The 14,111-nt window shown below is 42.5% G+C and overlaps 1 protein-coding gene across 2 annotated transcripts; it reads left to right on the top strand.

The window, feature by feature from the left end:
• The first annotated feature begins 1,258 nt into the window (after positions 1-1,258).
• Positions 1,259-4,701, top strand: LOC133884685 (uncharacterized). 2 transcript variants are annotated; one of them, XR_009903156.1, is made up of 9 exons: positions 1,259-1,847; positions 1,940-2,034; positions 2,237-2,340; positions 2,432-2,532; positions 3,008-3,108; positions 3,206-3,643; positions 3,745-3,876; positions 4,073-4,329; positions 4,376-4,701. XR_009903156.1 is itself a non-coding variant. In XM_062324197.1 (8 exons), the coding sequence occupies exons 1-8, from the start codon at positions 1,554-1,556 to the stop codon at positions 4,230-4,232; spliced, it is 1,425 nt and encodes a 474-aa protein (XP_062180181.1). In that variant the 5' UTR covers positions 1,259-1,553; the 3' UTR covers positions 4,233-4,701. The 2 variants fall into 2 exon arrangements, 1 of the variants encoding a protein (XP_062180181.1); XM_062324197.1 differs by having other exon boundaries at positions 4,073-4,701.
• The last annotated feature ends 9,410 nt before the right edge of the window (positions 4,702-14,111 follow it).

Raw genomic sequence — 14,111 nt, 5'->3', positions numbered from 1 at the left:
CCCCTCATGTCACCTCTGGATATCCTTTTGTTTTATTTGCTAACTAAGTGGGTGATCATGACTTCGACACTGCCCATTGCCGCCCTCAAGGATGCCGCGGTCTCCACGCTGCGGCGGGAGCACGAGACGCTCAACGATGGAAACACGTGACTTCGACACTGCCCAAATTGATCGATATTCATGAATACCGAGCGATTTTTAACGATTTTCAAACCCAACCCGCCTGTGCCACTGCCAAGCGTGCACCACGCCACGCCAGGAGCCCAGCCACCTACATAGAAACCCAAACGCACCAAGCCAACCACCAACCTCGCCACGCCTTCCCATGCCCTCCCAGCCTAGCACAACCCCGCAATGTAACCATTCCTCCCCACGTGGTCACGTTTGACTCACCACTGGCCACCAACACGGAATGACTTCGAATCCTAGAACCGAAAATCCTGATGGGAGCGCGTGCGACTTGAGAAGTCGTGGCGCGCTCATCCGTGTTCGAGTCGGTCGCAGCTGTTGGCTGGCGAGGGAGGTCTGGGTTAGGGTTAGAGTTAGGGTTAGGATTCGAGGTTTGGCGGGTCTAGATTGAGGTCCGAGGGTGACGACTGGTGAGGCGGAGGCTACATGCGGGGGAGCGGCGAGGGTGCTACCAGTTGGGCGGTGGAGGACTTACGGTGAGCGATGTTGGCGACGGGGGCGTGAACTAAGCCATGTTAGCGGAGGGCAAGACTGCGCGGCAATGGTGGGAGGATGGAGCGTGGCGAAGCAGTGGGGCATGGTGAGGTGGTGGAACGCTGTTGGCCATGGGTGGTGGAAGGAGGAGGCGGAGAGGTGGTAGAGGGGCTTTTCGTTTTGCTATCCAAATCGCGTACACATCAAGAAGTCTTGCGGGGATTAGCACTGTCCTCCCAGAACGCGCGATTGGGATCCTCTGCAGTTACTGATAACTGCATAGAGGTACAATGGAGTGCATTAGGGGTACTCTACAGTCGTTGATTTGAAGAGGGATAGATTGGATCAATTGATACAGTAATCCACAGTAAACAGTGATTAAGTAATACCGAAGATTGTAGTAGCAGAGTCATATTACTATATAAACAGTAATCCTCTGCATTAATCGTGATTAATGTAGAGATCCGTGTCCCAGAACGCGACCGTCCCTAAAGCCAAAACCAACGCGACGCCGAGGCGCCCTCGCCCCGCGCACAGGCAGCGCCCCCCGCCTCCGCTCCCGCCGGTTATAAATAGGAAAGCGTATGATTGGGACCAGAGAGAGAGAGAGAGAGAGAGATCAGCGCGCAACAACGAGGCGCTGCAAACGCAACGAAGACTCAGGCCGAGGGCAACGCCCCCCCTCGGAAAAGGCAAACGCGGCGGCGGCCCAATCCGGAGGCGCGACCGGTTCGGGTCGTCCGTCTCCTCCTTCTGTTCCTCTTCTTGGGGGCGACAAGAAGAGGAATATAAGAAGTGGGGGAAGGACAGCACAACGCCGGCGCCTGTGCAGGTAGCCAGGTAGGCCGCCGCCGCCGCTTGGGTGGGGTTGATCGATCGGGAGGCGGAGGATGGCGAGGTTCATCCTGAGCCTCATGGAGCTCGGCGTCAGCGCGGCGGTGCACATGCTCTTCGGTTTCTACGTCTTCAGCACGGCCGTCGCCGCCGACATCTCGCAGGCGGCCGCCGCGTCCGGGTGCTTGCTGCTGCGGCGGCCAGCTCCCACTGGCTCGGGCGAGGGGGCGCTCGTCGACGTCGCCGCGGCCGGGGAGGACGACGAGAGGAGGGGCGCCGCGCCCGTCGTGCTCCACGGATCGCCGCCGCCCATCGTCCTCGTCCACGGCATCTTCGGCTTCGGCAAGGGGGTAAGGACTCTTTCTGGGCTGGGTGGTGGGTGTTCGGTGAAATGCCGCGGCGGCGACGCGCTCACGCGTTCTCCCTTTTTGTCCGCGTACAGAGGCTCGGGGGCCTCTCCTACTTCGCCGGCGCCGAGAAGAAGGACGACCGCGTGCTCGTGCCGGATTTGGGGTCGCTCACTAGCGTCCATGACAGGTGGGTGGGTAGGAAAAGCAGCATACTTCTCTGATCACAATACAAAAACTGTTGAATATTTCCATTTGGTAGTTGCCCGCTGCTTTAGCTTATTTAATCTCTTCAAATTATATTGCTTATGATTTGGTATCTCTCGGTACCTGTGAAGAAGAAAGACTATGAATTGTATTCGCTGGAAATCTGATTTTCCTTGGCGCTGCAGGGCGCGCGAGCTATTCTACTACCTAAAGGGAGGGCAGGTGGACTACGGCGAGGAGCATAGCAAGGCCTGCGGCCACGCGCGGTTCGGGAGAATCTATCATACAGGTGAAGATTCTGAAGAACAGAATACATTGACATGGTCTTGCAGGAATATTTTGGTTCAAAATTCTTAATTCGTGGTTCCAATTGGGCGCAGGGCACTATCCGGTGTGGGACGAGCAAAACCCGATGCACTTTGTCGGGCACTCGGCCGGCGCGCAGGTTGCGAGGGTGCTGCATCAGATGCTTGCCGACAAGGTACACACACAAGAGATTTTCAATTTTACTCATAAGTAATTGCTGTTTGTTGCTGGTGGTGGAATGCTCATGCTTATCATGTGCTTCCAGCTTCCAGAGGGATGGTTCTTGTGATTAGGAGTACAGGCTCAAAACACCCAAATTAGGATCACTTTGCCTCAGTTTTGGTTAATTTGGGCCTCTGTTAAAGCGCATTTGTAGGAATGGTCCAAGAATCTGTTTTTAGTATGGCCAAAATTCCTCCTTAGTTTGCCTTTTCATTTTAAGCTCTGTGATTCTGAAGTGCATTTTTGCCACTGAACTGAGCTTCGGTGTTTGATTACACGCCTCTTCGCTTTACGCATGTGGCATGTTGGTCTTGCTTGTTGCATGTCTGAGCCGGCAGCTTGGTTGCATGCTGTGGTGTTACGAAACACGTGAATTTTAGTATTTTGTGGATATATAATTATAATACATATTATGATACCCCTCTCAGGCTTTCCCTGGTCATGATACTTCTGAAGACTGGGTTCTGAGCCTTACTTCCTTGTCGGGCGCGCTTAATGGAACTACGAGAACTTACTACGACGGCATGCTGTAAGTGTTGCTGAAACTCATACTGACAAAATGATTAATGTATTTCCATCTTGTTGTATGCCTCCTTACTGTTTTTATACTTTTCTGTTACTGTCAGGGCTGAAGATGGGAGGTCCATGAAATCTATCTGTCTTCTTCAGCTCTGCCGGCTCGGAGTTATTGTCTACGATTGGCTAGACATTCCTTGGCTGAAGAATTACTACAATTTTGGTTTTGACCACTATGAGATGTCACGGAGGAAAGTAGGCTTTTTGGGTCTTATTGATCTGCTGCTGGGGCACACCGGGCCATTTGCCAGTGGAGATTGGATTTTACCTGACCTCACAATCCAAGGATGTCTAAAACTCAACTCTACACTGAGAACCTTTCCCAATACATTCTATTTCAGTTATGCTACAAAGAGAACAAGAAAGCTATTTGGAATTACAGTGCCGTCAAGCGTCCTTGGAATCCATCCAATGCTCTTTCTCAGAGTCCTCCAGATGTGTATGTGGCGGCACCCTCAAAACGCTCCTCTGCCTTACAAAGGATACAGGTGAATTTTCTGGTCTAGAGACAGCATACAATTTTTTAAAGAAAAGAACATTGCATTTCGATATTTGGCATGCCTTTAATCTGGTTGCTGATGATATGCAGGGATGAAGATTGGGAAGACAATGATGGAGCTTTGAACACAATCTCCATGACGCACCCACGCATTCCTAGTGAGCATCCAAACCGTTTTGTAGTGGATGATTCTGACTGCCATCCTTTACAACCTGGGTTATGGTTAGTACTATGTTTCCGAAATTTATTTCAACTCTTAAGTTGCTTGATAGAAGTAGCTATCTTTCTTGCCTATTTCATCAGAAGCACACCTATTGCATTTGTTCTCTTGACAATATTTATCTCAGGCTTCGAAGTAGTTTCATGCGTTTATCATGTTTCATTAATGGGAAGATAATCGTTCTATTTATTTATGCAGGTATTACAAGATTATTGAAGCTGACCACATTCTTTTCATTGTTAATCGGGAAAGAGCTGGAGTGCAGTTTGATTTGCTGTACGATGGCATTTTCCAGCGCTGCAGAAAGCATGCATTTAGGAAGAGCCCGCCTACTGTACCAAACGAAACGAGTCAATAGCAGATTAAACCCAAAGCAAATATTTCTATGTAGTAGAGAGGAAGAAACAAGGAGGCACAGTGTTTTCTTTCGCTTCTCTTTCGCCTCTGGCCACCATGTAGATGTTAATTCAAATTTGTTAACTGTAAATTACATCGTCGAATTGATGAGCATTGCATACTTGACCTCTCCAGTTCTTGGAAAAGGGGTTCATGGAGACTGGGAACTTACTCCGACCACCATGTTAGCGCTTCACCAACCTTACAGTTCAGTGCAAAGAAGCTTTAGGATTTGCCTTCCAGTGTTGGTTCTCCATAAAATGAACGTGAGACAATGTATCAGCGGCTGCAATGACTTATCCTGAATGTGGTTATGATAGGTTCACATATGTGTTCAAAAAGTGATTTGTACATATTGAGGGTTGGTTGGATGGTGTAACATTGTATTAGTATTAGGCTTTGGTGAAACGAAGTGGTTCATGATTCATGAATTATGATTGCATTCGGTGGCATTTATCAGGATTGGAAAGATTTGTTTGGCCTGGAGTCTCCAGGCCAGCTGGACCTGCATATATTGTCGATGGTTGTTATCACTTATCGGTGTCACCAACCACAGCCTTTTGATGCGGTTCACTTGTGATCTTTGTGTTGCAAGGTTTTCGATGACAGATGCCCTGTCAGCTCTCGCTTATGTTAGGTACCAACTTAATGCCTCAAAGATCGTGATAATGTCTAGCGTGATTACACGAACACTGATCGAGTACTGGACGTCGCTCAATCATTCCCTGGTGTTTCAAGTACTTATTCATCATAGACTAACACGAGAGCGCCGTTCCAACGATTACAACAACTCTTTTTTTGTTAGTGATTCTGTTGGGGAAAACTTCCCAACATGAGAGAGAATGGAGTGGTTCTCAAATGATCTTGAGAGCCCATGACCCATTTGAAGCATCGAGACTTTTAATTCATGCTTTGGTAATTAATGATAATAAAAAATTTATGGACTAATATGTTTATTTGAGTTATAAAATGTTAGTTACAAAGGTGTTGCAAAGTTAGAAGAATCATGTGTGAAACATGAAAATGGCTAGTTCAAGGTAAAGATATAATTATAGGGACATTTTCTTTTGCTGCTCAAAGAAGATTAGAGAAGAAAATTGACTAGATTGATAGGATAAGTGTCATAATATTAAGAGGGGTTGATGTCCGTTTATTTGAGATATTTATAGTGCCATAATTACTCAAACTTGTATTTCATATAGAGTGAAAAATTTAGTTTGAGAGAAACCAAAGAAAGACGGCTTTTGGAGTGTTTCTGAATTGTGGCAGTCTGACCGATGGAACGTCCAGTCTGACCGCTGTATAGCAAAGACTGTTTTGTTTAAGTTTCAAGTGTCGCGATCTGACCGAAGGTTTTTGCCGATCTAACCCTTGTATAACCATGTTTAAGATGTGTTCGGACCTCAGTCTCGATCTAATCGTGGTGCGGCCTTGTCTGACCGCCAAGGAACAGAGGGGTCCAGACCCTCTGCTCTGACTGGCGGTCTAAATGCCGGGTATGGCCGGTCTGATCGTCCGGGAACAGAGAGTTTTGGCACTCTGTTCCTAGTTTGCGGTCTGATCGTGAGGGTTGGCGGTCTGACCGCCAGGCTGTGTCAGAAGTCATTATCATGACTTTACAGCTACTGAAAGGCTGGCGATCTGACCACCAATTGACCTACGGTATGACGCGGAGATGTCAAATCAACAGAAACAATCATATTTTGGAGTGTGGCCTATATATAGTCGCTTGGCTAGTTCAAGGGAGCTCTCTAGCACTTCACTGCAATATATTTGAGCTCTTGCCTTCCTCCTCTCCCTCTCTAGCTTAGTAGTTGTATTTTTGAGAGTATGAGAGCATCTAGTGCAAAACTTTGAAGAGTTTAAGCATTGAGGCACTAATGATGCTTCAAGCAAGCGTCATCAACTTGTTACTCTTGGAGTTTTTCACCTCCTAGATGGTTTGGAGATTGTTGCGTTATTGTGGCCTTCAAAGAAGATTATGAAGGAGGCACAACGGTGATTGTGAGAGGCTTTGAGCATACCTTACCAGAGAGGCAAAGTGTTACTATAGTCGAATCGAGGTATTAAGTAGTTCTTGTTCTATTCCAGCTTAAGATTAAGTTGCTCAGTGTGAGCTCTTTCTCGTGTGAGAATTTGATACTTGATAGAGAAGCGGTTAGAAGCTTGAACTCACCTCAACGTGGTTAGGGGTGATTGGTAAATCACCGATAACACGGGATAAATTTTGTGTGTCATCCTTTGAGCAATTTACTTTTATATAATTTACTTTATACAATTTATCTTACTAGAATATGAATTGTTGCATGTCACCCTTGGATTGTGTAACACCTTGATTTTCAGATTTATCAAATTTCTAAAAAATTTCAAGATTATTGAATAGCTTCACTAGTAGTATAGGTTTAAAACCTATTTTCTTAATCAACCAATCAATATAGGTTATTATTTTATGTGCATTGCATGCTGAGTTTTGTTAGGAGCCAGGTAAATGCATTAGGGTTCTTTTTCCTTTTCTTTCTATTTGGTGTTTTGAGTGAAAAAGATTTTGAAAAGGTTTTTACAAAACTCAGTAGTGAATAAGTTAAGGATCTTAATGGTTGGATTTCAAAGTCTTGAATTCATCATCTATTCAATCCTTAATTATACCTGATCCTTCTCCAGTTCAAATCAAATCTTATCCAAATCCTTGTTTAAAGTCAATCTCTCATCTTTCTCAAATTCTACCCAAATCTAAATTCAAATTCTTTATCTACTCCTATTCTTGTTCAACCTCATTTTTCGTTTCTCTTAAATTCACTCCGAACAAAATTCAAATTAAAACTCTATTCAAATTTATTTGCAAAAGTTTCTTTTCTAAATCCTAGATATAACTAAAGTGTATTTGGGCTCAATCTTGCTCAAGTCCAAACCCTTAGCCAAGTCTTCTAGATGGCCCAACAAAGGATCCACGAAATCTGCAAATTTTCGCGGAGTCCTGGATAGTCTCATCTTCGCATGATGTTTCGGAGTTGAAAACAACCTCCAATGCAAATCTTGACAATACCAAAGTTGTAGGTCTCGTCGAGAGCTTCGATTTGAACCTATGGAAGTACTCTTTTGGATAATGGAGTTAGGAGTTAGAGCCCCCGAAATCAGTGCTGCGCAGATAAGTCCGAATTCAAAAAGTTTATCTTGTGACGCATATTTGGAAATGAAGATGACGTTTTCAGAAGTTCCAATGACTACAAAAGTTGTAGATCTTTTCGAGTAATACAATTTAGAATCAAGAAACGTCCAATTTGGAGTCTGGACGATAGAGATACCATCCTCGGAATATAGAGCTGCGAAAAAGGAAACCGTAACCGACTCGAACTCGAATCCAATTCGTGTTCGGTTTGGACTCCACCTCATCCAGCTGCCCCTAGCCCTATATATATGAGTTGCACGCCCTCTCCTACCTCTATTCCTTGCCCCTAAGCCTTAGAAGTCACTGCTGCCTTGTCCGTGCGTCGCCGGAGCGCCGCCGTTCGCCGGAGCCGCCGCCGCCGCCGCACGTGATGCGCTACGTCGTCTTCTTCGCGAATCCTCCTTTCTCGACCATCAAAGCAAGGTGAGAACCCCTTATTCTCCTCCCTTACTACTATTTTAGCATCATACTAAGTTCCTAGCCAAGCCCTAGCCCCGGCCAAAGCCCGATCTACGCTGTCACGGTCGTCGTCGTCGCGGACAGCCGCAAGACAGCCGCGCTGTATCCGATTGGCATCGATGTTCCTGACCGACCAGAGATCAAATCACCAAGCCCTTTCACCGGTGCATGTCCCATGATGTTCCCCACACCCTCACCAACCAGGTCGGCCAGTAGAGCAGCCAAACTACCGAATCAAGGTCGACATACCCACTGTCCGGTTTCTGGACGCGTTCTGCACGCGCACCGGATTTGCATTCGCGTCCCCCGTCGATCCGAAAGCCGTATGGATGCACTAACCGTGTCACGGCGTGTCCTATGGAGTCTTCTACGTGACCCTAGGAGCCCATCCCCGTTTGTGCAGCGACACGACCAGGACGCCATTGCCAACCACAGCATGTCGCAGCCATCATCCGTCTCATCTCCGTTGATCATTCCTCCTCTCAGTGGATGATCTACCCAAAATTATGCCATAACATTGTGTTCCCAGGATATATGAACATCTTTGTTCAAACAGTTTCATAAATTTCATAGCCAATCTCCTAGAACGCGAGCGTCTTCGTTTCTGAATCTGTTCGCGGTCACCACCAAACCTAGAAGTACTCATCGCTGTTTTGCCGCTACCTCGGATGACCCCTTCAAAAATCAACCATACCGCTGAGTTAGTCTTTCCGCGTTCTACACCATGCTTCCCTCGTTTTACTGAAACACCGCTGAAGCCGACATCGATGTTTGTGGCCACGCGCCCGATCGCTGTCTCCGACGAAACCTGAACCACCACCGCTACATAGAGTGACCAGTAGTATCCTTAACCTAGAAGCATAACCTTCGGCCTTTTTGATCCATCATAGGTGATCGAGACTAGATCTTCGCGTATCCTTTCTTTAATCCAAGATGGTACTTGCATAGCATGCCAAGTCAGCGCCCCATCATTCTTCTTAGCCTAGTCAGCGAAGTCTAGTCTGCCCTACACTTCTTGAATCTTGCATAAGGATGTTGTCAAGCCTGACACAGTAATAGATAGTTCCGGTAAATCAACGTATTCTTTTTAGTCTAATCTATCTCCTGAAAGTTGTTCTATTTTTATCTTAACTCCGATTTAGGCGATTCTTGCGTCTAAATATTTCTAAAATCATCCCTATCCAATCATAGTGTTTCTAAAGTATTTTAATGATGTTTGGTATGTTGTTCTTAGTGTTTTCCTTTGTGTTGTTTGTCAGTAGTTCTCGCGATTAGTTGATAATGTTCCGGAGCAGTTCAAAGGACTTCAAGACCAAGATTTCGACAACACTGAGCAGCATTGGGAAAAAGACAAGTGTCCTTGATCATTTTGAACCTATGTTTTTAAATGTTTTATTTTACAAAACTGCATGCAATGTCTGTAAATATGATGAGTAGTCACCTATGTTAGGGTTTTCCCTTATCATCCATTGAAACCTAGATGGTTTATGGTTAGGTGTACTTTGTGGGTAGATTGTTTAGCCATACTTTTGGGATGTTAAGAAGTGTCATGATCTTGACTAAAGAACATATACAACATTGATGGTTAATTTGTTAATGGTCTAGCAACATGGAACCTTAGGCCTTGAGCAAAGTAGTTTTGATGGTTGTCATGGTTATGATGTGGGTTTAGTGTTTGCTCAAGTAACCTAAGTAAGGACCGGTTCGTGGAGCGACAACCCAAGAAGTAATGTACCAACCACGAGGCTGATATGGGTAAGACGTGACATACTGATTAGAATCTATCCAGTGTGTGTTGGGTCAGCACAAAAGGGGGCTTCTGAGTAGGAGCTTAGATTGCGTAAAGCCTGGCGGTGAAACCTAGTGGGCAGACACATACTGGATTAGTCTCTGGTTAGTGGAAAGTGTCATATAGTGATTCTTGGTGGCACACCACTGACGTGTGTTAAGTGTTTCGCGAACACGGCAACATGGAATTCACTGACTCGTGGGGAAAGCTGGACAACCTCTGCAGAGTGTAAAACTGTTATAACAGCCGTGCTCACGGATATGAGAGACTTGGATCCTCACATGATTAGTGGGTTGTGATTATGGATTTGGTTGTGGTTATGAGTTTGGTTGTGGTTCTGGTTCTGGTACAGGGAGTGCTAGATGGTTGCGGTTATGGTTCTGATACAGGGAGTACTAGATGGTTGTGGTTAAGGTTCTGGTACATGGAGTACTAGATGGTTGTGGTTTTGGTTATAGTACAAGGAATACTAGACGGTTATGGTGTGCAAGGTGGGGTGCCTTGTATGCTGGGTGTTGCACTGTATGGGTTACATTCATTTAATAATTGCTTAATGCTTTTGAGTTCAAATATGTTTTCATTACTCGCATTTACGCAAATATACCATGTGTTAGTCTATTCTTGATATAAGCCTGCATATCATTATTTTTCCCACACTTGCTGAGCGCGTCATGTGCTCACACTTGCTATTTTTCCTATACCATGCGATATGTATGCTGCTACTCAGTGAGTGAAGATGTTGAAGACTATCAAGACGAGGTTGTGACGTTCTAAGCGCGTGTCTCCCAGTCGGTTACCTGCGGTGTTGTTGACCACCAGTGCTTCTGTTCCGCTGCAGATATCTTCATAGAAGACAATATATGTCAATTGCTGTAAGAGTTTAACGTTATTTAATAAAAGTATTACTTTTGTTACTTCACCTGTGACGTCCTTATGTGTGTTGAATATCCTGGACACACATAAGCCGTATCTGGTTTTGTCTGTTAAAACCGGGTGTGATAGATTGCAAATCTTAACATAGCTCTTAATAGTTTTCATATTACTCTAGTGATCTTTAGTTTATTTCCGCAAGTTTTCTTGATCGCTTAGTAATTAGTTTTTAAAATCGTCTATTCACCCCCTCTAGTCGGTATCCTTGATAATACAAGTGGCATCAGAGCCTAGAATTCCTTTTTATAGCGGATTTAACCATCCTAGAGTAGGATTATAGCTAATGACACTCATGTCAATATGGGGAAGTCTCCATTCTTTGAGGGGTCAAACTATGTGTATTGGAAGGCTAGAATGATCGTCTATCTTAAAGTTATGAACGGTAAGTTATGGGATATAGTGGATAAGGATTATATAATTCTTAATCCTACTAATCTTACCGTTGAAGATAAGGATAATACTCTTGCAAATGCTCAAGCTATGGATATTTTTTATGGTACTTTAGATCTTAATGAGTTTAATTGCATTTGAAAACTTGAGACCGCTCATGAGATTTGGGAAAGGCTCAAAGAAATTTATGAAGGCACAACCATGGTTAAGGAAGCAAAAAAAAAAAAATTTGTTTACAAAGGGCAACTTGAGAAATTTACTATGTTGTCAAACAAAAGCATTAAAGAAATGTTCATTCGTGTAAACAACATAATAAATGAGCTCAATGGGCTTAGCATGGATGTTTCCGATGTTGATTTCTCTTATAAATTTTTTAGAGCTTTGACTAACAAATATGACACTATTGCAACTTTACTTATAAGGTCAAATTTGAAGGATACAAATTCAATGCAAATCTTGAGTGAAATTCTCACTCATGACATTCTCAAGAATTCACTAGAAGATCTTCATGATGATACTACCGATGTTAAGAAGAAAAATGTTGCATTCAAGGCTCAATCATCAAGATACAAAGATGATCATGAAAAGAGTGATAATGAAGATGAAGATGATGAAGAAATGACTCTCTTTGTGATAAGATTCAAGAAATTTATGAAGAAGAAGATGTATTAAGATGGATATAGCAATAAGGGATAATCTTCCAAAAGGAATCCCTTCGAAGAAAAAAGATGATTTGAATGTGGAGAAAAGGGACACATTGCCACAAATTACAAGAATAAGGAAGAAAAGTATACCAAAAAAGAAATAGAGTGATGGCAATAAGGTATTTAAGAAATACTAGAAGAAAAAAGATGACCAAGCATGCTATGTTGAGTGAGATTTGGATGCAAGCTCAAACTCTGACTCCAATGATGAGAAGCCATCTTAAAAGAGTCTTGTCAGTGTAGCCATCAAGAATGCACCTTCACTCTTCTCCACACCTTATTGCCTTATGGTAAAAGGAGACTCTAAGGTATTATGTGATGAAGATGAATATTCATATGATGATCTAGTTGAGTTAATAAATGGTTTTGATGACTTCATAAGCAATGAAAGAATAAAGTTTAAGGAATTGAAGAGAAGACATATCTCTCAAGAATCCTATGATGAGCTAAAGACATCTCATGAGGGTCTACAAGAAACTCATGAGATGCTTAGGGAAGCTCATGCCTCTCTTATTTCTCATGAAACCAACGAAACAAAAGTAGATATGAGCATATCTTGCAATATTCTTGATGATATATCTACTTCATCTCTTATGTGTTCATCTACCTCACATGATGATTTGCTTACTTTCTCCAAAGCTATATCTTGCAATGATGTTTTGATTATTGATTAAAATATCATGTTAAAAGAAAAGGTTGAAAAACTAACCAATGATCTTGCAAGATGCTATGTTGGAGAATCCAAACTTAGACAAGTTTTGAATAGTCAAAGGTTCTCCATCAAGAAGTAAGGCCTTGGGTATGTTCCCAAGAAGGGTAAGAAATCATTCATTCATCATAAAACCACTTTTATGAAAGGTAGTGGTTATTGCATGAAATGCAAGAAAATAGTGTATGTTGAAAAAGATTGCAAAAATGTCAAGAATAATTCATATGTATCTTTTGATTCATTCTATGTTTTTAAGTGATATTCTAATGGTAGTCTTAAAGCTAGATTTGTTGGCACTCCTATAATTGTTGCTAAAATAAATGTCATTTGAGCGTCTAAAGCCTTGATGACTAACACCCAAGGACCCAAACAAGTTTGGGTAACTAAAAGAAGTACAAATCTAGTAGGAGACATTGGATGCTAGATAGTGGATGCACTCAACACATGATCGGAAATTAAAGGATGTTCACCTCTGTGAGCAATGATGGATCAGAATATGACAAAATCACATTGGAGACAATAGCAAATGGAAGATAAAGGATTTGGTAAAATTGCTATCTTAAATGTCTCACTAGTTGAATCTGTAAATTTTAATTTGTTATCCATGCTCAATTACGTGATCTTAATCTTTCATGCACTTTTTCTCCAAATGAGGTGATAATATCTAGCATGAAGGATAATAGTATAGTTTTTAAAGGTTTTAGATGTGATAATCTTTATCTAGTTGATTTATCTTCTAATGATACAAAACTAAGCACATGTTTGTTTACAATGTCATCAAAAGGTTGGCTTTGGAATAGAAGACTTGATCATGTTGGTATGAATCAACTAAATCGTTTGTTAAAATATGATTTAGTTGTAGGGTTGAAGGATGTGAAATTTGAGAAGAACAAGCTATGTAGCGCTTGTTAAGCTGGAAAGCAAGTGCGAAACTCACATCCGTACAAAAGCTCTATGTCAACTTCAAGACCTTTGAAATTATTACACATAGATTTATTAGGTCCAACCACATATGTAAGTATTGGATGTAATGTATATTGTCTTGTAGTCGTTGATGATTTCTCTAGATATACTTGGGTATTCTTTTTACATAATAATACTATTGTATTTAACACCGTCAAAAGCTTTGCTAAAAAGGCCGAAAATAAATTTGAGTTTGTCCAAAAATAAATTTGAGTTCAAGGTCAAGAAAGTAAGAAGTGACAATAGCTCCGAATTCAAGAATACAAAAGTTGAGGATTTTTGTGAAGAAAAGGGTATCAAACATGAATTCTCGGGCAAATATATTTCGGAGCAAAATTGAGTAGTTGAAAGAAAGAATTAGACTCTTGTTGATATGGCAAGATCAATACTTTTGGAATATGATTTTTCAGATAATTTTTGGGCCGAAGCTATCAATACCTCTTGCAATTCATCAAATAGTTTATATTGTCACCGGTTGTTGAAGAAGACTCCATATGAGCACCTTATTGAAAGAAAATCAAACATCTCATATTTTTGGGTATCTGTATGCAAAAGCTACATTATAAAGAAAGTTACTCGTTTATAAAAATTCTAAAGAAAATGCGATGAATGTTTCTTACATGGTTATTCTTCTTATAGTAAAGTTTATTGTGTTTACAACCAAAATTCTGGTTTGGTTGAAGAGACACGTGGTATTAAATTTGATGAAACTAATAGCTCTAAAGAAGAGA

The sequence above is a fragment of the Phragmites australis genome, chromosome 11, assembly GCF_958298935.1.
Source record: "Phragmites australis chromosome 11, lpPhrAust1.1, whole genome shotgun sequence".
NCBI lineage: Eukaryota > Viridiplantae > Streptophyta > Magnoliopsida > Poales > Poaceae > Phragmites > Phragmites australis.
Note: the sequence above shows the minus strand (reverse complement) of the source record. Positions and strands in the feature narration are given on the sequence as shown.